The following is a 23,189-nucleotide window of genomic DNA, read 5'->3' as shown; positions in this document are numbered from 1 at the left end:
TCACACCAAACCACTCTGAACCGCCCTGAACGACTCTGTTTACATATTAATCACTTAGTTATGCAGAAATCTGTAAAACTGGGTGGAATTCCTCTTTGGGATGACCGTACAGTGGTGGATGTCGGTGAACGTCGGAGCGCTGAATCAGGAGAGCGAGGCGTATGTGCTGTAATTGGAGGGAAAGGCCCGAGCGCGCTCTGAGTCGCCTATCCTTCACTTGACTCGCTGTGATTCGTGTCCTGACTTGATTCCGCTGTTGAGCTTAATGACGCTGGCGGGTGAAGAGAGTGACTCATCAGACGTTCAGCTCTAAACACTGCAGACACGTTTAATCGTTTGCTCTCGTTTCCTTTTGTCTGATAAGGCACAGATAACGGCCTCCGACTCATTTCTGCAGATGCTTTTTTTGCTTTTTCTTTTTCTTTCGTTGCACAAAGCAGCTCATTCTAGTCTGATGTGCTTCCTGACGTTCCCTCATTTGCCTTTTCTCTCTGACAGCTCGCCGGGATGGAGTCGGGCTATGCCTGTTTCTGTGGCAACGACCTTGACTACCATCTCCATCTCCCCAGTTTGGAGTGTAGCCATGTGTGTTTTGGGGACCAGCAGCAGCCCTGCGGCGGAGACGGACACGTCATCGTCTTCGACAGTGAGTGTAATTACCTCCTTTGAAGCGATAGCTTGTCATATTTACAGTTTTCCTCCTTTACTGTAAATGTAGTTGATTAACTAAGACTAAGAATTTCAGCGTCTACAGTTTATTCAAGCTGCGAGGCTGATGTAACTAACGAGTAGTGAAAGGTAGCGTAGTGGGGCTGTTCAGGATCTCTAATAGACTTGATTATGTGGTTTCTGACACTGTTATCTATAAAATATCGGTCATTTATAAAAATATCTATAAAAATATTCATGGACAAACTGAGTCACAGTCTGAGTCACAGTCTGAGTCACAGTCACTAGTGTTACTATGGTGTTGTGGGGTGGTTGCTATGGTATTCCAGGCGATTGCTAGGTGGTTATTAGATGTTTGCTTGGTTATTGCTCTGATGTCTCAGGTGGTTGTTAGGGTGTTGCTAAGTGGTTGCTGTGGTATCCCAAGTGATTAATTGGGCTTTGCTAGGTGGTTGTTGGGTGGTTACTAGCATGTTGTTACGGTCTCCCAGGTGGTAGCTCTGGAATCCGGGGTGGTTGCTAGGGTGTTGCTAGGTGGTTGCAGGGGAATCCTGTGTAATGGCTTGGGCTTTGCTAGGTGGTTGTTAGGTAGTTACTAGAGTGTTGTATCCCAGGTGGTTGCTACGGTTGCAAGTGGTTTCAATAGTATTCCAGTTTGCTGTGGTATCCCATTTGATTAATAGGGTGTTGCTTGTGTACATGTGTCATGGTGATATAGGTGGCTCGGTGATTGCTTTGGCTTTGCTAAGTGGTTGTTAGGTGGTTGCTAGGGTGTTGTCATGGTATCCCATGAGGTTCCTATGGTGTTGCATGGTGGTTACAGTGATATCCCAGGAGGTTGCTGTGGTCCAGGTGGTTGCTAGAGTGTTCCTAGGTGGTTATTAGATGGTTGCTTGGATGTTTCTCTGGTATCCCAGGTGGTTGCTAGGGTGTTGCAAGGTGGTTGCAGTGGTGTCCCAGGTGATGGCTTGGATTTGCTTGGTGATGGCAGTAGTATTGCGCCATTAGTGTTGCGAGTGTGCTTGTGCCATGGTGATGTGTGTGCAAAGTTTTGCCCACAATCTTTTACCACTCATTCAAAAAACGTTGCTATGCAGAAACCAATCAAAAAGCTGTCTGTAAGAACAGCATTCCTTATCAGAGGGAATATTCTGGAGTTGGAACCGTGTGTATATCTGGAAAACTGTGTGAGGAGTTAGACAGTTGGACAAAAATTCAGCAGAAAAAACAAAGAAGAACAAGAACGAGATAAATCACAATGTAAATGATGAAGGTGAAGTACTGTATATTCACTAATCTAGTGAAAACAGTGCAGGTCACAGTTACTGACTCAGTAGTGTTTAAAAAGTGTGAGAATTATCACAATCAATCACAAGTATGTCGCAGTATAATCACGATACTGATACTCAGTCTGAATCATTCAGCCTGATTTCTCACTGTGTGTCTTACTGTAGTGTGTCTGTGTTTTCAGCCAAAGTGGGAGCCTGTGGTGGAAACTACACGTCTCAGTCGGCCGTCATCTACTCACCGGACTTTCCAGACAAGTATGCGGCTGGACGGGTCTGCTACTGGACCATCCAGGTACTTCTGCATGTTCATTCATCTTCAGAACCTTTTCCATCAGATATTTCTGCTGTGGTTCTCTGCAGTGTTGGGTTTTTACTCTAACAAAGTAATCCATTACAAATGACTGATTACTTCACTCAGACTGTAATGGGATTACTTTACTGATTACTCAGTACTCTCTACAGCACATACACACCTGCAGCAAAAAAAGACAAAGATAAATAGTTCTTTTAGTACTTCATTCAGTAAGAAATTATAAAGCTGGCTAATGCTAATTTAATGCTGTTTAAACACTTAGATAAAAACACGCGTCAGTAGAAACAGCAGCCTCTGATTAAAATCATTGAGAATAAAATAATGTGAAGCTTCTCTCTGTCTGACCTGTTCAGATGAGTTTGGAGCTCTGCATCCATTTCATATTAGCATGAAGTCTCCGACCAGATGCCTTGATGGACAGATAGATCATTAAGTTCATGGTCCTGAAAAACTAGGACGGTTGTTAGGCAGTTACTAGGGTGTTGTCATGGTATCCCAGGTGGTGTTGCACAGTGGTTGCTAGAGTTTTGCTAGGTGGTTATAGGATGGTTGCTAGGATGTTCCTCTGGTATTCTGGGTGGTTGCTAGGGTGTTGCTATGTATTTGCAGTGGTATTCCTGCAACAAGGTTGGTGTTTCTAATAAAGTGGCCAGTTAATGGAAGCACAAAGGGAGTGTTTCTAATAAAGTGGCCAATTAATGGAAGCGCAAGGGGGAGTTTCTTATAAAGTGGCCAGTTAGCGGAAGCACAAGGTGGGTGTTTCTAATAAAGTGGCCAGTTAGTGTATAACATCACTGTTCTCTCTGTTCTGCTCCTTCAGGTTCCGGGCGCTTCGTTCATTCTCTTCAACTTCACCTTCTTCAGCATCATGGACCAGGCCGACATGGTGGAGCTCCTGGATGGTTACACTAATCAGGTGGTGGCGAGATTCGATGGCCGAAATCCGCCACGGGAAATCGTCAACATCACCGTTGACTTCGTCATCCTGTACTTTTACTCGGACAGGACGAACCAGGCTCAGGGGTTCTCCATGATCTACCAAGGTGGGAATGAAACACTGATCTGTTCTGTAAACCTGAAGGAAGAACGGATGACATAACGTTTCAGTGATGAGCTGAACAGACACAGCGCAGCAGCAGCAGCTCCACATTTAAAAATACTGTTAAAAACTACTAAAGTACAAAAATTAATTACTCAGTGTTTCACATCAGTGTGTCTGTGTAAACAGGAGAACCGTGTTCTGATTGGGTCATTAGGACTCAGTGTAGTCAGTGTAGTAAAACGGATGATTGGCGGTTTGTCTTTACAGTAAACTACTAATAAACACTAAACTTCACAGTAAATATCATTTTTAATACTTTCACCTTCTGTTTTATTAAAGTTAACGTGTTCATTAAGAGTCCATTAGAGTCCATTAGAGTCTGTGTGTGTGTGTGTGTGTGTGTGTGTGTATTTGCATCAGCAGGTTCCATCTGGCATTTCCGTCTCCGTTACACATTTACATACACACACACACCACACCTCATAGAGAGAGAGAGAGAGAGACGTTAATTATCTTGTTATGCTCGAGGCTCTGCTGAGGTTGCGGAACCTGTGGATGGGTTCTGTGGTTCTGTGTACTAACAGTGAGTAATGACTGAGACTGACTCGCTGTGCTGAATGTAGTGAGACGTGTTTGGTGTCTGAATTCTGCTTCTTCATTTTAGCACTGCAGCTCTGAGACTAACGTAGCTGACACTAGAAATCAATAGTCACCCAAATCTTTTCTCTCAGCGCTCAAACCGTATCCAGCTCTTCATTAAGGCGGAACCATAAATAAACATTTATGATAGTAAAACTGTGGCAAAGAATATAAACAGGACCAAAGAATGATTGTTAAAACTGTTATATTTATGTATCATTCGAATTTGTGTTCTCAAATAGAGTCTCTGTTTTTAATCATGGGTTTGCTAGAACCGAGCCCGTACTGCAGTGGGAGGCACCGTGCACTCGCGTTAGCTTAGCCTTGCAGGCTACAGCTTAAAGCTCCACAGAACAGGTCTGATTTCAGCTTTCTGTCACTCCAACGCCGATCAGTCGCCGTTTTTTCAGGCTCCACAATTCTTCAACAAGTACGCCGAGAATGTCCTTCTCAGCTGCCGTAGTTGCACTGCCCGCGTTCAGCGCCCCACAGTCTCTGCTGAAACAAACGTTTGGCTACACTTCGTGGGGCCCAGGTTTTGTGTAAAGTTTTCTTTTCCAATCGATTGATAAAAGCACATATTTACACGTCATATTGATTTTCCTCTAATAACCCTGATCAGGTTTAATACGGTCATCAAAGGAAACCTCTCATCTGTATTGAGTCATTCTGAGAAGCGAGACGTCTGCTGATTTCTGAAGAGCAGCGTTCCGGAGAAGCTCATCTGCTCCTCGTTCTGCACCTGCACTCAAGGACATTAAATATTTAAATTTCCCCCTCGGCCATTTCGGGAACTTTCTGGCACGCAGTTATTGGAAAAGTGGCACTTTATCAATATTTAATCTGCTTTTGTTTAGCATATGCATGAGGCGACTCTGAGTCACAGCATCACCAGCTCAGAGGGAAGATCCATGAACAGTGAAAATGCAACTGATTCATTATTATTATTATTATTATATTCATATTGATTAAACAAAATCCATTTAATCCATTAGCTTTCAGTCTGAATGACCTTCAGTACTGGGTTCTAACAGGGTTCTATATAATACCAGAAAAGATTCTTTGGCTTGTAACAGAACACTTTCTGGCGCAATATCGAACCATTTTTAAAAGCTTCTATAAAGAACCATGTATGACAGGTTCTCCATAGAACCTTCAGTACGACCACACCTCTCAGAAACTGAGAGTTTGTTTCTCATGGTTCTAAATATAATCTTTACCTTTACTGAAGAACCCTCAAAGAACCCTTACATTTGAAAAGATCATATGAGAAAGAACACGTTTTACACAGGGTTTTCAAAACCACGAGTATCTGTATTGAAACGTTGAGTATCGGCCGATACCGATAGTGAGAGCTTGAGCATCGGCCGATACCGATATTGAGAGGTTAAGTATCGGACGATACCGATATCGAGAGCTTAAGTATCTGCCGATACCGATATTGAGAGCTTGAGTATCGGCCGATACCGATATTTCTTCTTTAAAAGCTGCTGAGCTGTATCCTCTGTAAGTAGCAGCTTCAGTTATTAACCTGCTCATAGCTTCAACTGTCTGTTTAGTCTTCAGCTTATTGATGTTCCATTATATCACTGCTTCTTTTAAAACCCCACCCCTCACGATTGAGCTATAATCAGTTAGTGTGCAGTACTTTGTGCAGTTAGTGGGTGGGGCTATGTACAGTTAGTGGGTGGGGCTATGCACATTTTGCACAATAAGCTGCAGTCTCAGTAAATTTAATGTTAAATTCAGGTGCAGTGAGGAATCGTGTTGCTCGTATGTACATCTCTCTGTCTGTTCAGACTGTCTGTCTGTCTGAGAGAGAGAGACATAGAGAGAGAGAGAGAGAGAGAGAGAGAGAGGAAAAGGAGGAAATGTTTCGCCTGAAGAAAAGGTCAGAGAAATAAATTGCTTTTCGTCATTTTTACAAACGAATGAAGCCCAAACCACCCCCCCCCACTACCCCTGCCCCCCCAACCTCCCCGCGGACAGAACTGCACATTTATTTTAAACCAGGAAAACATTTATTCACTTTCTGCTCTGAGGATTTTTACAAAAAGAGAAACTCATTCAGATTATAAACAGAGAGAGAGAGAGAGAGAGAGAGAGAGAGGGAGATAGAGGAAAGGAGAATGAGAGAGAGACAGAGAAAGAGTGTGTGAGAGAGAGAGAGGGAGATAGAGGAAAGGAGAATGAGAGAGAGACAGAGAAAGAGTGTGAGAGAGAGAGAGAGGGAGATAGAGGAAAGGAGAATGAGAGAGACAGAGAAAGTGTGAGAGAGAGAGAGAGAGAGAGAGAAAGAGAGAGAGAGAGAGAGAAAGAGAGAGAGAGGGAGATAGAGGAAAGGAGAATGAGAGAAACAGAGAAAGAGAGAGAGAGAGGGAGAGAGAGGGAAAGAGAAAGCAGAGAGGGAGAGAGAGAGAGAGAGGGGGAGAGAGAGAGAGAGGGAGAGAGAGAGAGAGAGAGAGAGAGAGAGAGGGAGATAGAGGAAAGGAGAATGAGAGAGAGACAGAGAAAGAGTGTGAGAGAGAGAGAGAGAGAGAGAGAGACAGACATGCAGAGAGATGTTCTAGAACAGTTCTGCTTCTGAAATCTGATGTTCTTCAGTGTCACACATTAACTGAGTTCTGTATTAGTGCGGTTATTTAACCGTCTGTGATGCTCAGAGAAGAACGTTCGACTCGTGTTCGGTGGAAGAATTTTTTCTTCTTATTATTATTATTATTTTATTTTCGGATGAACTGTAAGTTTGTGATGAAGTGTAGAGACACTCAGACCCGTCCCAGATTTATTATTAAGAGTGAAATTAAAAATGAATACTAATCCTAAACCTCCAGCGCAGCGAGACTGAAGGGCTGGAATGAAAGCAGCATTACAGGAGGGAGGATGTTATTCTCAGTGATGCTGGGTCGGTTCTGTTACTCCGTCCTGGTGAGCTGTTCTCTCCGTGTACAGAGCGGCGCTGTAAACCGACGTAAAGATAAAGTAAACGTTATGGGTTTTGAGGCTGTGGTGTGACAGCAGGCATGGACCTTCACTCGGTTTCTGTGTTTTCACCACAGCGTTTCTTGTTTCCCTCCAGCTTTCAGAGTTCAGGACAGCAGAGCTGCTGAAGATGAAGATGATGATGATGATGGAGCCGCCAGCACTGTGGAGCCGTGGTCCAGCAGCACGACGGAGAAAACCAACAGCACCCAGAACGAGAAGACGTCCCAGATCCTCGTCATCACGTCCAGCCCCGGGAAAGTGCAGAACGACATGCCAGGTCAGTGGCTCGGACGCGGCCGGACACCGGGCCACAGCACCAGTATGTAGATTCTTATTCTCCGTTTCATCTTCAAACGTTTGTGGACACCAAACTTTCCAAAATAAGTTCAATACAAACAGCATTTATTCATAATTTCACAACAAAACGACTTGTTTAACAAAAACCCTACAACCAGAAACTCCTCCCAGTACAACCAGAAACTCCTCCCAGTACAACTGAAACTCCTCCCAGTACAACGGAAACTCCTCCCAGTGCAACCAGAAACTCCTCCCAGCACAACCAGAAACTCCTCCAAGTACAACCGAAACTCCTCCTAGTACAACCAGAAACTACTCCCAGTACGACCAGAAACTCCTCCCAGTACAACTAGAAACTACTCCCAGTACAACCAGATACTCCTCCCAGTACAACCAGAAACTCTTCCCAGTGAAACCGAAACCTCTCCTAGTATAACCAAAAACTACTCCCAGTACAACCCGAAACCCCTCCCAGTACAACCAGAATCCCCTCCCAGTACAACCAAAAACTCCTCCCAGTACAACTGAAACAACTCCCAGTACAACCAGAAACTCCTCCCAGTACAATGAGAAATCCCTCCCAGTAAAACTTAAACTCCTCCCAGTACAACCAGAAACTCCTCCCAGTACAATGAGAAATCCCTCCCAGTAAAACTGAAACTCCTCCCAGTACAACCAAAAACTTCTCCCAGTACAATGAGAAATCCCTCCCATTAAACTGAAACTCCTCCCAGTACAACCAAAAACTCCTCCCAGTACAATGAGAAATCCCTCCCAGTAAAACTGAAACTCCTCCCAGGCGCTGATCAGCAGCAAAGCCAAACTCTCACCCTGTAGCACTTCCTCTCCTGCATTATTGATATGATATTGAATATTAAAGATGATTTTGATGTCGTTTCTGTTAATTTGACAGGTGAGATGTTGGTGTTTAAGCTCTCTGAGCTCAGGCCAAGAAACAGTGATAGTAGATGCTGATTACAGTGACCTCTACTGACTCTGGACGGAATTACAGTCATTATTATTATTTCATCTTCAGATCCAGTTTGACTTTCTGCTTCTTCAGCAGCAGATAAAGAAGGACAGGTGTCAGTGTCTGTTTGATTATTGATCTATTGATTAGTCCAGAGCCAGAAGATTCAAAATTGTTTTGTACACAGCAGTTTTATAATTTGATTTATGATTCATGATTCATAATTCAGCTCCTTTAACCAAGATAGAAAATAAACTGTATATTTAACAGTGAGGAACCTTCAGGACCTTCTCGACCTTCAGAGGGTCTAAGTACTTCTGTGAAGTTAATCAAATACCTGCCTATGATTGTTTGTTCATGTTTATTTAATAGAATCATGATGCTTTTGTATTTAAACTGCGCTAATCTTGAATCGGCCAACAGAAAATTGTCCAATCAGGATTGTTCTCTCTCTGGTATCTAGGCAGATACAGCTGAGTTGTTCTCCCATTGGTCAGGACTTCAGGAGCTGGACTGAAGGCCTTACACGTTAGATTAACTACCAGCATAATTAGGAAGTGAGGAATCAACCAATCACTCTTTGGGACCAATTTTGAGGGAAAGGGGTCTTCTGAAGGTTCTAGATACAACACTGAATGTGAACATAAGCCATAGTCTAAGCAGTGTTCCGGTTCGTTGTTAGGAATGTTAAACAGTGACAGCAGCTCTATGTCAGAACTCTTTACTGAAAGAGTGACTGCAAAACTGATACATACAGGCTCAGATATCTGATAATGTCTGATACAAACTTAACATAAAACATAAAAAATGACTTTTATAAGCTTCAAATGTCTGTGTTTAATCTAGAACAGCAGAAAATGTTCACCTGCACCAGCATTAGCCTAACCGCTAACATGCTACTAAAAATTCCATATGGGCCGCTAGCAGAAATGAGCATTACTGTAGAGGAGTTCATGTCCTGAGGCTTTATTACAGAAACAACTTAAGTCTGAAATCTTACCTTATGTGTTTGGTCACCATGACGACTTCAGTACGGACCCAATTTCGAACAGCAGCTATTCCAGAATAACAGCTCCTACCTTCATCTCATCATGAACTCCAGATAAGAAAACAGCATCACACAAACATCCTAACTAGACTAAACCTCCTAAATCCTGTCCTAACTTTAGGATGAACCCCAACAGGGTCCTCACTTCTGTTTAAGGTCCGTTTCTATGGTTTTTAGGCAGCTGAGTCAGCAGCATAGTTCACTACCAGCATAATGAACTCCATTTATCTCTACTGTAAAACGCTGCTTTCACTGTGAGATGATTTTCTTTTCTAACTCTGCGTTTTAAAGATCTCAGACGCTGCAGACTCGATCTCCACCGCCCCTCTGATTACCTTCGTGTGTTAATGTTGATGATGAAATATTACAGTGATGGTGGTGAATAATGAGGAGACGGAGCTGAACGTGTGTCTGTTTATTAGGAGGAGTAACGTTAGCGCGCTCGGCTAAAGCGTTTGGGAAATGGAGACTGAAACTGGGGAGTGGCGACGCTCTGATAAACAGCAGGGGGCGCTCTCACTGTATTCACAGCTTACAGTTTATCACACTTCAGTTCTGTTTGACCTTCTTTACATCAGTAACAGCAGCTTAACTCACATTTTAACGTTATTCTGATGACGTGTTTACATTTCAGCTGTGTGTTTATGGTCGGTTGCTCGGAAACAGACACGACAGCTGATTGTCGACTTTGATCGAGTAGGTTAAGATTTCCTAACTGGAGATAAGATGCTGTAAGATAAGATAAGATTCCTAAATTAAGATCAGATTTGCTTCTGTAATATGAATGTGTGAAAAATCTTACCTTGACCTAAAAGATCTTAAGTTAAGACAAAAAGAGAGGAAGTTTCTGTAATACGGCCCCTGAACTGAAGACCTCGCTCTAATAGTCACAGTTTGATGCTTATATATATATATATATATATATATAGTTCATATACAGAACTTTGCAGAGTTTAGTTTCAGGAGGGGTGAATTCTTGTTGAAGTCACTCAGACAGACAGCAGTGAACTGTAATGAGGCACTCATTGTGACGAGTGTTCAGTCTTTTTGCCGTTTTATCCTTTTATATAATTTCTCTTTTCTTTTCAGTCTTAATCGTTTTGTGTGACTCATCGATCATTTTTCTCTGCGCTAATCGGCTCCTGTCAGATAAGATCTTTATATAAATGTGATGAGGCCGGTTTGACGCTGACAGTTTGATTGGTTGGTTAAGTTTGATTAATTGAAGCTGTAGAAGTTCTCCAGCCTCAGCGAGACGAAGAGGGCTGATTTGTTCTGTCTGTGTTTTACAGTGTGGACCATCTACGCTCTCGCCGCTCTGCTAACGCTAACTGTCTTAGCCATGGTGGCCAAACTGCTTCTGCACGTCACAGTAAAGTAAGTATACAAATGCACAAGCACTGCACCAGTACTCAAACGTTTAAATGGTGTTTAGTAAAATCACTGTGTTAATATGTTAGCCCCAAGCTAACGCACTGACTTCATTAATATGTTAGCCCCAAGCTAACGCACTGACTTCATTAATATGTTAGCCCCAAGCTAACGCACTGACTTCATTAATATGTTAGCCCCAAGCTAACACACTGACTTCATTAATATGTTAGCCCCAAGCTAACGCACTGACTTCATTAATATGTTAGCCCCAAGCTAACACACTGACTTCATTAATATGTTAGCCCCAAGCTAACGCACTGACTTCATTAATATGTTAGCCCCAAGCTAATGCACTGACTTCATTAATATGCTAACCACAAGCTAATGCACTGACTTCATTAATGTTAGCCCCAAGCTAACGCACTGACTTCATTAATATGTTAGCCCCAAGCTAACGCACTGACTTCATTAATATGTTAGCCCCAAGCTAACGCACTGACTTCGTTAATATGTTAGCCCCAAGCTAACGCACTGACTTCATTAATATGTTAGCCCCAAGCTAATGCACTGACTTCATTAATGTTAGCCCCAAGCTAACGCACTAACCACAACCTAAAATGTTAGCCCCATGCTAACGCATTAACCACAAGCTGTTAGCCCCAAGCTAACGCACTGACTACATTAATATGCTAACCACAAGCTAAAATGTTAGCCCCAAGCTAACACACTGACTACATAAAATGTTAGCCCCAAGCTAACGCACTAACTACGTTAATATGTTAGAAACAAGCTAACGCACAAGCTACGAGCTAAGAGAGGCTAAACTGCACTGTTATTTTTGTACTTTTACAAACCCAGAACTGTGCATATAATAAAAACAGAAAACAGAGATGAGTTCATTCTGTTTCACCTGTTTAAATTATTATAATTACAATTATTATAATTATTACTAAATTCAGTTTGACCTGTTTTAAATTAAACATACTGTAGAAAAGCTCAGTGTTTTATATAATGATGTTGAACAGTCTGGAGATAAATGACTGTGATCATCAGTGCAGTGCTGTAAATAAAACTGTAGAAATTAGTCCAGAATGAAGAACAGAGCTGTAGAAGGTTCTAACGCGACTGAGACAACATCCGGAATGAAGTTCTAATAAAATTAACACCCAGAATTCATCATATTTTAAAAGTGGAGATCGAATCTCAAGGCAGATAAACGATTGTAGAAAGATTATTACATCAATTGATCATTCCTTGTTGTTCCGAAAATACTTTAAATATTGCATTAAGCTATAAAAAACTAGTTCATAACTGTCTAAATCATATTGTCCTCAGTTTGACATTGATCTGAGTATCAGTGACTCTGAAAATTGTGAAAGTTGGTGAGGTGTCCCTGAGCGTGTGCTGGGCAGTGTGTGTTGTGGTGAATGTGGTCAGTAGTTTCAGATCTATGAACAGTTTCCTGTAGAGACGCTCTGATCTGCTGCCTCTCTGAGCTGATGTCAGATTTATTGTTGTTGTTTTATGGTTAATGGACGTTTTGCATGTCGCTCAGATTTTACAAGGCAAATTCCAGCCGACATGAAAAGCAGATGAACTCCATGAAAAGCAGATGAAACCCATCCCCCCCCACACCCCCTCATTTATTTATTTATTTATTTATTTATTAATGTCCTTTCTTTTTTTTCTTTCTTCTTTCTTTCCTCCTGGTTTTACTATTGGAGTCTGGCCTCTTTTCCGCTGCAGGGCCGAATCGTTCTGAGCACAGAAAGAAACCATTTCAGTGGCTATTCCACACAGACACGGTCCGATATGTAACGCTTAAAAACTGGGCTCAGCCCGTTTTTCCAGCACAGTTAGCTAACCGTACTCAGAGCCACGGAACCGTTTGGTGGGATCATAGATATACATACCTAGATGTCGCGTTGGGTCCAGCCAGGCACGTCAACGGCGCCGCCATTTTGGGGAGGTCAACATCGCTGCTGGACTGCATTCAGTACCATTACAGAGTGGCAGTTTAAGAAAGATACTGTCCAAATTTACACTGTTTCAGGAATATCACTCTCAGAAAGAGGGACAGGATTATATAACGGAGGGAACGCAGTGATTCACACTCATGTCTGTGTGATGTATTGTTTGAAAGTGACTGATGCACCATTTAAGGTGGAACGGGAAAATTCGAACAAGAAGCTGGCGAACAGGAAACCACAGATCAGGTTCGATTCTGACTAACAGGAGCTTTACTGACTCAGTTTAGAAGATAATGACTCAAATCTGAGGAAGTGAAGTCGAGCGGTTGGTGCTGGAGGGACAGAAAGCCGAAATTAACCCTGTTCTCTGGCGTCTGGAGCTGCAGTCCTCCTAGCTAAGCTAATGCTAGCCGGCTCTTCTCTCCTGGTTTACCTAGCTTAGCTGAAGAGATCCAAACAGCCCAGTGCAGGTTCTATTGGACTGACTGCTCTGATAGCACGAGTGTAGACGATAAACACTCATAACAGCGAGAGCGAAGTGGACTGATCGGCGTTGGAGTGACAGAAAGCCAAAATCGACGCTGTTCTGTGGTGCTTTTAGCTGAACCCTGCTGGGTGATGGTAATGCTAGTGTAGTTATCCGGCTGTAGGTGAAACTCACCGCAGTACAGACTCAGATTTAGTAACTGATGATCAAATAACTCCCGTTTGGAGGACGAAGAATCTGAGAGCACAGAGAGAGAGACTGGAGTCGGAGTGACAACTGGAGTGACGTGTTTCGTGGTGGGTGGTGTGTGCATGGCTGATAGCCTGTTAGCAGTTAGCCACTTGTTGTTGTAGTCTTCTTCTGTGTTTTGTATTTCTGATTTAGCAGCAGAACAGATGGAAAAAGGGTCCTGAGAACCCTGAGAACTGTTTGGCTCAACAGCAGGAAAGAGGCCTTTGAGTTTTTAACTACACTCGAAGCGATACTGAAGCATCTGGAGTGGCAGTGTTAAATTTGTCATTGCTAACAAATAAAGTTGTTGTTCATTAGCTTGGGGCTAACATATTAACATGTAGCTTGTGTGTTGGCAAGGGGCTAATATGTAGCATCAGTGTAGAAGATGTGAAGCACACTGCAGCAAGAAATAACAGCGCTAATGCAGGGAGGGGCTAACGCAGGAGGACACGGCATGGGGGGGCAGATACTTTTCTAATCTAACCACTATTTAACCGCAAAGCCCCCCTCCTCAGAACACAGTTTACACCAAGCAACACAGCTGCACTGACAGCACCATCAGCATCAGCAACAACAGCAGCGCTAACAGTGCCTCTCCAAACTGGGAGTGTTTAGCAAGCAAAGTTTATTTATGTAGCGCTTTCTGTAACAGTTGTTGTCACAAAGCAGCTTTACAGAAAAATCCAGGTCCGAGACCCCATGAGCGTCGCCAATGGCGACAGTGGCGAGGTAAAACTCCCTAAGAGCAAAGAGGAAGAAACACTGAGAGGAACCAAGACGCAGAAGGGGAACCCATCCTCCTCTGGACCACACCGGATAGCAAACAGCGTTAGTATAAAGTATTAGAACACAAAACGGGAAAAACAGGTGGAGCAACGGGTTATTAGATTAGGTTTAGTTTATGCAGCAGCGTCAGGAGGGTCAGTTCATGAGGGTGAGGTTTGCACAGCTATGTACAGCGAGAATCTCAATGGTGGTCAAGCCGGTCCAGAGGGCTGGCGAGCAGTGGCCAGATCAAGGCAGAAGAAGCAACAGCATCAGACACACAGGATGGGCAGCTGTTCAACTCAGCACAGAGAGGAAACACACAGAGGGTCAGTTCTGTACAGAGAGACTGACCACAGATTACAGGGTTAACAGAGCAGCAGAGACTCCAGCAGGTCTAGATATTACAGCCTCACTAAGAGGGAGAAACCAGAAAGAGTCATGAGGCTCCCTGAGGTGTCGGAGCCCCTCCACTCCACCGTCAGCACACTTGAGTGAACGCGTGAGCAGCAGGACGACAGCACCAACACTCCCAGTTTACCATAATACTCTGTGACCATGAACCCCAGATCTGCACCTTTTATCTAACAGGGAAAACTAATTACCAAAGGCTCCACTAAACAAGTGGGGTTTTAGCCTAGACTTAAACACTGAGGCTGAGTCTGAGTCCCGAACACTGACTAGAAGATTATTCCAAAGTTGGGGGGCTTTGTATGAGAAGGAAAGAGACCCCCCCGCCATCCCCCCGACCCGAGAGCCACTTTGCATGGCCACACCTCCTAAGCGCCTCATGGCATCATGCCACCATATTAACATGTGGTTACTGCATTAGCTTGGGGCTAATATATTAGCTTATAGCTTGTTTATTAGCTTGGGGCTAACATATTAGATTGTAGCTAGCCAGGAGCTGAGAATGGGTCAGGCTGAACCGCTCTGTTCTGTTCTGATGTTCTAATGTCTGAAACATCATAATTTTATGTTGTTAAATGTTCCAGTGAGCTGAAAATGGAAACGACATCATATTAACAGATTTTCAGGAACTCCTTTTTTTGCTGTATTGAAAAACATGCAGATTCTGATCTCTCGTTCGTCTCTTCTCCCTCAGATCTCCCACCATCCCCTCCATCAGCGGGTCGGAGTCGTGCGCTCAGAGTGCTTCTTCTGAGCCCTGGATCATCCTGTACAGACCCTCCACCATCTCCCTCTTCAAGAAGAAGCTGAAGAACCACCACGGGGACCTCAGCCCGCTAGTGGGGAACTAACCACCGCTCTGCTGGTGGGGAACTGACCACCGCTCTGCTGGTGGGGAACTGACCACCGCTCTGCTGGGAGCTGCTGGAGGCCTTTGCAGATCACTCACAGATACTTACATACTCTCACTCACAGGCTGTGTGGAACACTGACCCCTCATGGGGGTCCGACGGACCCCTTACTGACTGGTGTGGTCATCTAAAACCAAAGCGCTTGAGCGCTGGCTGAGGAACTGGACATCAAAAGTTGGATGCGTTTGGTCACTGAAATTACTGTCGGTTTGCGTCTCGGCCAGACGTACGATTTGATGGCGGCGATTCCAAAGGGAATCTGATTGGTGGAGGCGTGTTAGAGGTGTGGCCGGCAGTGGACAATGAGGAAGCATCACTGACCCGTCAATAAATACTGCCTGAAGATGACTGGACACCAAGGCTTTTCTCAGCTGTGGACACAAAAAGACCAACGAAAGTCACTGAGCAGCAGAGAAAACATAAAACAGCTGCCGCTTTTCTCAGTTGTGGACCTAAAAAGACAAAATAGAAGTCTTTGGTGTTTTCGGGGTTTTTCTGCTGTTTTTTGGAGCAAAAAGCTCGGATAAGAATCTGTGTTCGATTGAGGGTCCGACTGTGGAACAAACGCCCCGAAACCCGTAACCACAGTAACACGGATGCGGTCAGACTCACTGGGACAGAAGCGCAGCTCAGTTTCAGAGCTGTTTTGCTGTCCCTTATGTAGGTCAGCGAGCAGAACGGTGGAGAACGTGTGGGAGAATAACAGATCCTGATCTCAGAGCGAACGACCACAAAACAGCAAACAATAACAACAACAAACAAACGAAGAAACAAACAGAAGCCCAGACGGTCTGTGGAGGGAAATCTGTCACTGCTGCGGCTCAGAAACAAAGACAAACTGGATTCTTTCAGGAACCTCTTTAAAACGTTTTTCACTCGTTTGTTTCTTTTTTATCTGTTGGGTTTTGATCTGTGTTTGTCTTCCTCTTCCTGTGTGTGTCTGTAAGTGCCTTAAGGGGTGGAAAGTCTTTATTTTTCTCTTTTATTTTTCGTTTTTTACCCTGTGGATCTGTCACTGTGTCCGTAACGTCTTTAATCTTGGTTAGCGTAGTGTTTAGAAATGAGGTCGGGGATTTTTTTTGTGCTAAAATCAGCTCTGAGTCTGCTGTTCCGGTCGGTTCCGCAGAGAGAGCCACTGAAATGTGTTGAGCAACGTTCCTGATGAAAAGCGCTTCCACTTCATCACCACAGCGAGAAATTCTTCCAAAACAATCCGCTCTTTCTCCTCCTCCTGTTCCACACACAGCGCTCCGATTCCAAAGCACTTCCTCAGATTCAGTGCAGGTTCACTGCGGCTCTTCATGGGTTAAAGCGATACTTCAGCAACAAAACACACCCTCCCCCCGTTTAATCCCCCCAAACCAGATCCTCGTTTTCCCCTTTTACTCCCAATATAGTCCTTCAGCCAAGACGCATTTACAGTCTGACGTTTACTTATTTAGTTTTAGCACCAGAGCTAAATCATGCTAGTTTTGGTTTTGGCACCAGAGCTAAACGATATTCGTTTTAGTTTTATCAGCTGAGCTAAACAAAGTTTAGTTTTAGCTGTGGAGGCTAAAAACTATTTTAGTGCACTGAGATTTATATTCACTTTCAGAACGAAATGCAGACATTATGTGTGAAATATCGGCCAAATCTAAACATCTAAACCTGACGCAGGTCGTTTTTATGCAGTTTTCTGCTGATATCGACGTGATTCTGATGTGACTGTGCATCTCTAATCGTGATGTTTTAGTGAGTGTCTGTTTTAAACACAGCTCAGTGCTGCAGGAAGGGTTTGTGTGGTTCGGCTGGATCTCTGGAGTCACTGTTGCACACAGAACATGCAGATGTGGAGCAGCTTCAGGAGGCGTTCAGTGTAAACTGGCCTTCAGCTACATCAACCTCCAAACACGCCTGACTGACTGACTGCATTAGGAAAAGGGGGAAGTGAGGGAATCTGGTTTCGTGCTAAACTGTCGCTTTAAATTCACTGCCAGCAGCCAGAACTGAGGGTTCTCTATAAAGAACAGTGAAGGAACCTCTTTAGGGTTCTGATATGTTCTGTGTTGTGTGAGCTGCAGTTCGTCAGGTCAGTCCAGTGAGTAACTGGCCAATCAGATCAGATTTACATCCAGCAGAGAGGTCAGTAGAGGAGGAGAGTGGTCAGAGCGCCCCCTGCTGGTTATGTTCAGAACATAGGTTAATAATGAGTTTTAGGTGCTGCAGATCCATAAAGTGCCGTTTCGCACCCCCCTTCAGTTATGTGTGACACTGTATCAGTGATCCAACAGTGTAAAAGACAGAAATACAATGTTTACGAGTGTTTCTGCGAAACAGACGACAAACTCATTATGATGTCACTGTCACTCGTCCCACAAAGCAGTGCCGTCACCGAGCTGTGGGTCCTGTAGTTCAATTATATTTTACTCTCACACGGTTTTTCAGCTCTGCATGAATATTTTATACGACGTTATATTGTTTTCATTGCTGAAATCCACCTGAAAGTGAATTTTAATTTGTTATTAAAATTTAAATAATTTTTTTTTCCCAATGGGGAAATGGAGTTTTGAACACAGCCAGGAGAGGGCGCAGTTCTGCACGTACCCTATTCTCTTATTCCATCCCATAATACAGTGATGAGTTTTTAATCATCCTGAACTGTAACTTATCCAAAAACATCCACCATTTCTCCCAGAAATGCAGTGAAAACTGTGAATATCTCAGAGCACTTAAACTGAAACGAGCTGAACGCGTCCACAGTTCAGAGTTATGAAGCTCTTACATGTTAAACATGTTAAAGGAAGTTAACAGTCATTTAAAAAGAGCAGCATTAATTATAATAAAAGCTTATAATCAGGAAAAAACACAAACTCATCTCTGAACTTAAAGGAGAAGCTCAACCAAACGTGCTAAGAAGCTAACAACGAGAAGAAGCTGCTCACCGGCAATTGATGTCATTTAAATAATGCTAATCGTGGCTATTCCCTTTCACTCAGTATTAGCAACATTAGTGTTTTGGACTGACCTCATCTATTGTTTTAAGGTGTGCAGCATTTTGTGTATTGAAAATAAAAATAACAATAATAATAAGAAATAATAATTATTACGTGTAATAATAATGGAAACTTGATACAATAGTAACGAAAAAAGAACAAAAACTCTTTCACTGAATTATTATTATTATTATTATTATCATTATTATTATTATGAATGGAAACAATTCAGCAATAGTTATTCAAGACCACATTTGTTTTAATTACGTTTTTTTTTGTTTTAATATTTAGTACAATTTTATTACAATTTATACTCAGTTGTGACTGTTTTACTCATTTCAAACAGGTTTGTTTTGACTCAGTTCTGTAAAAATAAAACCCCCAAATCCCTGAAATAATAATAATAATAATAATAAAAATAACAATAATAATAATAATAATAGTAATAATGCAAGCTTACTCTTGAGCTCTTGCCACATTATTCTGTTGCTTGTTTTTATCATTTCTGTAACTGTAAATGATGTATTTTATGTGTGGTGTGTAATCAGAGAGGAGGTCTGAGATGACCAGCTGCAGAACGATGGAAAGTCCGTTCTGTACGCTGACCCCTGCCCAACCCCCCACCCCAAACCCCCCTGTCACGCTGGGTCTTCCAGTAATGCTCTGCTTCTTCCTGTCTGAAGTGAATGTGCAGTCTGAGATAATCACAGCTCATTATACACAATCACATCCGATCAGAACCAGCAGAGAACAAACAGAGAACCGCAGAACACTGCAGAGCACTAACACCACAGAACACTACACACACATCTACATCACCAAATATCACCATACATACATCACCATACATACATCACCAAACGTCAACAAACATACATCACCATACATAACCAAACATCACTGTTCATAACCATACATATATCACCATACATATATCACCGAATATCACCATACATCACCATACATACATCACCATACATACATCACCATACATACATCACCAAACGTCAACAAACATACATCACCAAACATCACTGTACATAACTATACATATATCACCATACATATACCACCGAATATCACCATACATCACCATACATACATCACGATACATGTATCACCAAACATCAACAAACATACATCACCATACATCACTGTACATAACCATACATATATTATCATGCATATATTACCATACATCATCACTGTACATCACCGTATGTCTGACTGTTCTCTGAGAACCGTCAGTGTAGAACCCCCCCAGATTCAGATGAGGGCACTTTCAGGGACAAAATAAAGGAAACAGGAGAAAGATGTTTTCATTAAATTGTAAATAAAATAGTGAGATTTTAATTTATACAGTAAATTATTGTTACTTTAAATGGGACATAATCTATCTTTTGTATAAGTGAAGTACGGTTCTAGTTTTTATTTAATGTGTTCTGACTGCAGAAATAAATATGCATGTTTCTTACAGCAGCGTTCTCGTGTTCTATCCCTGTAACAGCGAGAGAGGAGAGAGAGGTTCCCTCACCAGGAGCACATACACAGTGTGAACTACACTCTAAAAAATGGTTCTGCTAAGGGTTCTTTAGTAAAGACTGTGGTTCTGTATAGAAGCCTGAACACTCAAAGAATCCTTTGCATGTACACCATACAGACAAAAGTGTTGGGACACACCTCCTAATTACTGAGTTCAGGTGTTTCATTACTAACAGGGGTATAAAATTAAGCTCATAGCCTTGCAGTCTTGAAACGCTGGCAGTAGAGGGTCGTACTGAAGAGCTCAGTGACTTTAAACATGGCTCTGTTGTAGGATGCCGCCTCTGCCACAAGTCAGTTTCTGAAATTTCTGTCCTGCTAGATCTGCCCCAGACAACTGTAAGTGCGGTTACTGTGAATTGGAGCAACAACAGCCACGAAGTGGTAGACCAACACTCTCAGAGTGGGCCGCTGAGTGCTGAAGAGCACAGTGTCTATCCTCTGTGGAATCATCACTACAGAGCTCCAGACTGCCTCTGGAAACAACATCAGCACAAGAACTGCATATTAGAAGCTTCACAAAATGGGTTTCCATGGCTGAGCAGCTGCACACAGGCCTAAGATCACTATGCGCAATGGCAAGTGTCGGCTGGAGTGGTGTCAAGCGCCGCCACTGGACTCTGTTGCACGTATTCTGTGTAGTGATGAATCAGCTTCTCTATCTGTCAGTCTGATGGACGAGTCTGGGTTTGGCGAGTTCCAGGAGAACGTTACCTGCCTGACTGCACTGTGCAGTTTGGTGGAGGAGGGATGATGCTATGGGGCTGTTTTTCAGGGGTTGGTCTAGAACCCTTAGTTCCAGTGAAGGCAGAGTAGAAGCTGTTATAGCTGCAAAGAAGGACCATCCATCCATCCATCCATCATCTAAACTGCTTATCCTTCTGGGTCGCGGTGGGGTGCTGGAGCCTATCCCAGTCATTGGGCGGAAGGCAAAGAAGGACCAGCTCCATATTATTAAGTCTAGACAGAACATGTTTAGGTGTCAAAGGTATGAAGTGTTCAGTCTGGATGTAAAGATGGAGAAATGATTCCAGCTTTGGGCAGCATAAGAGCTCAACGCTGACCAGTCCACACTGACCTGTCATAGAAAACGTCGTTCTCTGTAGAACTGCACAAAATAGCGTCCTTTTCACATGTAAAGTGATTCTGAGAACGTCGTGAAGAAGGTTATTTCTTAGCTCAGCTGTTCTCTGCATACGAATCTGAAAAGATCTTGATCTTATATACATTTATCATTAAAAGCATTCTTGGACTACTTATTTTTAATAAAACAATAGAAAATCTAAATTTGAACAAAAAGTATGAAAATGAGAAATTAGAAAAAGTATGAAATTTTAGAAATTAGAAACTTTTATAATAATTTAATAATTTTTATAGCAGCTGTAACTGTTCAGTATTTCAACTTTAGACCAATCAGAACACGCTCTGTTTCCATTGTCACGGCAAATTTAGTTTTGTAGACGTGCAGTTTGATCAGTTTTTTATTTTTATTCAGATTTGTGCTCAGAGCTCAGAAAGCGTACAAACCCAACTGTATATCTCAGACATCATCGCTGTCATTACCAAATCTTGCTTCTCTGAAACGGTGAGTTTACAGCAGAAGACGAAACATCTTTAACGTTACTGTTTATTAATGTAGACACTCAGTCAGAGCAGCAGCTGGAGTTTGTAAGTGAAGTAAACAGTGAGAAACGTGCAGTGAGGCTCTGTTGGTCATTAATGGGTTAACGTGTTCAGGGTGAGCTGACGTCCTGCTGAATGTTTCTGACTCCTGGACTCAGTGGACGGCCAGACAAAGACTGTGTTGAAGCTCCACTCAAACACCAGCAGTAGAGTCAGGTGGGCTTCATCTGGACCACCAGGAAGAAAGAAGGGTTAAAGATGTGGAATAAAGTTTAATGTAAGATCACTTCAGTGTTTGAAGAGCCTGATGAAGAAATCAGTTCATATTAACCCTCTATTGCACAGTGTTGCCTCAGGGCAACAAACTCATTTTCCTTACTTTACAATAACATTATCCATATTTAAAGACAACGAAAGGGTTAACGATATAGGGAACAGATTGAGTATGTAAATAAAAAGCATGTTCTTGGTCATACTATCTCTTAGTGGCCACTTTTAAACCTTTTTTAACATTCAGTATAATTTTTTTTATGAAAATTTGCGGAAATATGTTTATTGCCTAGAAGCAACACTGTGCAACAGTGGAATGATTTGACCAGCCACAAGCCACTTCAGGAAACACGGCTCTATTTCATTTATTCGCATTGTCACACAATGTTGCCTCAAGGCAACATATCCCGAAATGACCCCTACACACTTTACACACAAAATGTTTTGATATTAAATATATTAAATAATTAGGTACATTTTATGCAAGAAAAGTGAATCAAATAATTTTTTTAAATTGCTTTCACAGCACATACAGTAGAGGGTTAAGCAAAAGTTCAGTGCAAAATCTAAATCCCCCAGATTCTCAAAATGAAGTCAATCAGTCAAAACATCTTCAGAGTCTGAGGTTTTCGTCTTTGGTTTTAGCGCTAGAGCTACGAGGCTAACATAGCTAACACGTAATGAAAGCGTATACATCGCCAGTTAGCTCTGAAGCTACGAGGCTAACGTAGCTAACACAAAAGCGTATACATCGCCAGTTAGCTCTGAAGCTACGAGGCTAACGTAACTAACACGTAATGAAAGCGTATACATCGCCGGTTAGCTCTGAAGCTACGAGGCTAATGTAGCTACCAAGTAATGAAAGCATATACATCGCCGGTTAGCTCTGAAGCTACGAGGCTAATGTAGCTAACACGTAATAAAAGCATATACATCTCCAGTTAGCTCTGAAGCTACGAGGCTAATGTAGCTAACATGTAATGAAAGCATATACATCTCCAGTTAGCTCTGAAGCTACGAGGCTAATGTAGCTACCAAGTAATAACAGCGTATACATCTCCAGTTAGCTCTGAAGCTATGAGGCTAATGTAGCTACCAAGTAATAACAGTGTATACATCGCCAGTTAGCTCTGAAGCTACGAGGCTAATGTAGCTAACATGTAATGAAAGCATATACATCTCCAGTTAGCTCTGAAGCTACGAGGCTAATGTAGCTAACATGTAATGAAAGCATATACATCTCCAGTTAGCTCTGAAGCTACGAGGCTAATGTAGCTAACACGGTTAGCTCTGGTTATCTCTGAAGCTACGAGGCTAATGTAGCTAACATGTAATGAAAGCATATACATCTCCAGTTAGCTCTGAAGCTACGAGG

At 42.6% G+C, this 23,189-nt stretch overlaps 1 protein-coding gene across 2 annotated transcripts in view; it reads left to right on the top strand.

Annotated features, from left to right (window-relative positions):
- Positions 1–19,853, top strand: part of kremen1 (kringle containing transmembrane protein 1) — an 88,345-nt gene extending 68,492 nt beyond the window's left edge. The window contains exons 5-10 of one of the 2 annotated variants that reach the window (XM_036598323.1): positions 499–646; positions 2,141–2,250; positions 3,092–3,314; positions 7,032–7,214; positions 10,545–10,629; positions 15,188–19,853. In XM_036598323.1, coding sequence (XP_036454216.1) covers positions 499–646; positions 2,141–2,250; positions 3,092–3,314; positions 7,032–7,214; positions 10,545–10,629; positions 15,188–15,344 — 906 coding nt within the window. In that variant the 3' untranslated portion in view covers positions 15,345–19,853. Of the gene's footprint in view, positions 1–498; positions 647–2,140; positions 2,251–3,091; positions 3,315–7,031; positions 7,257–10,544; positions 10,630–15,187 lie in introns of both variants that reach the window. The other variant, XM_036598322.1, reaches the window with a different exon arrangement.
- The last annotated feature ends 3,336 nt before the right edge of the window (positions 19,854–23,189 follow it).

This window comes from Colossoma macropomum, unplaced genomic scaffold (assembly GCF_904425465.1).
Source record: "Colossoma macropomum unplaced genomic scaffold, Colossoma_macropomum, whole genome shotgun sequence".
Classification (NCBI taxonomy): domain Eukaryota; kingdom Metazoa; phylum Chordata; class Actinopteri; order Characiformes; family Serrasalmidae; genus Colossoma; species Colossoma macropomum.
This window is presented reverse-complemented; position numbering and strand designations above follow the sequence as displayed.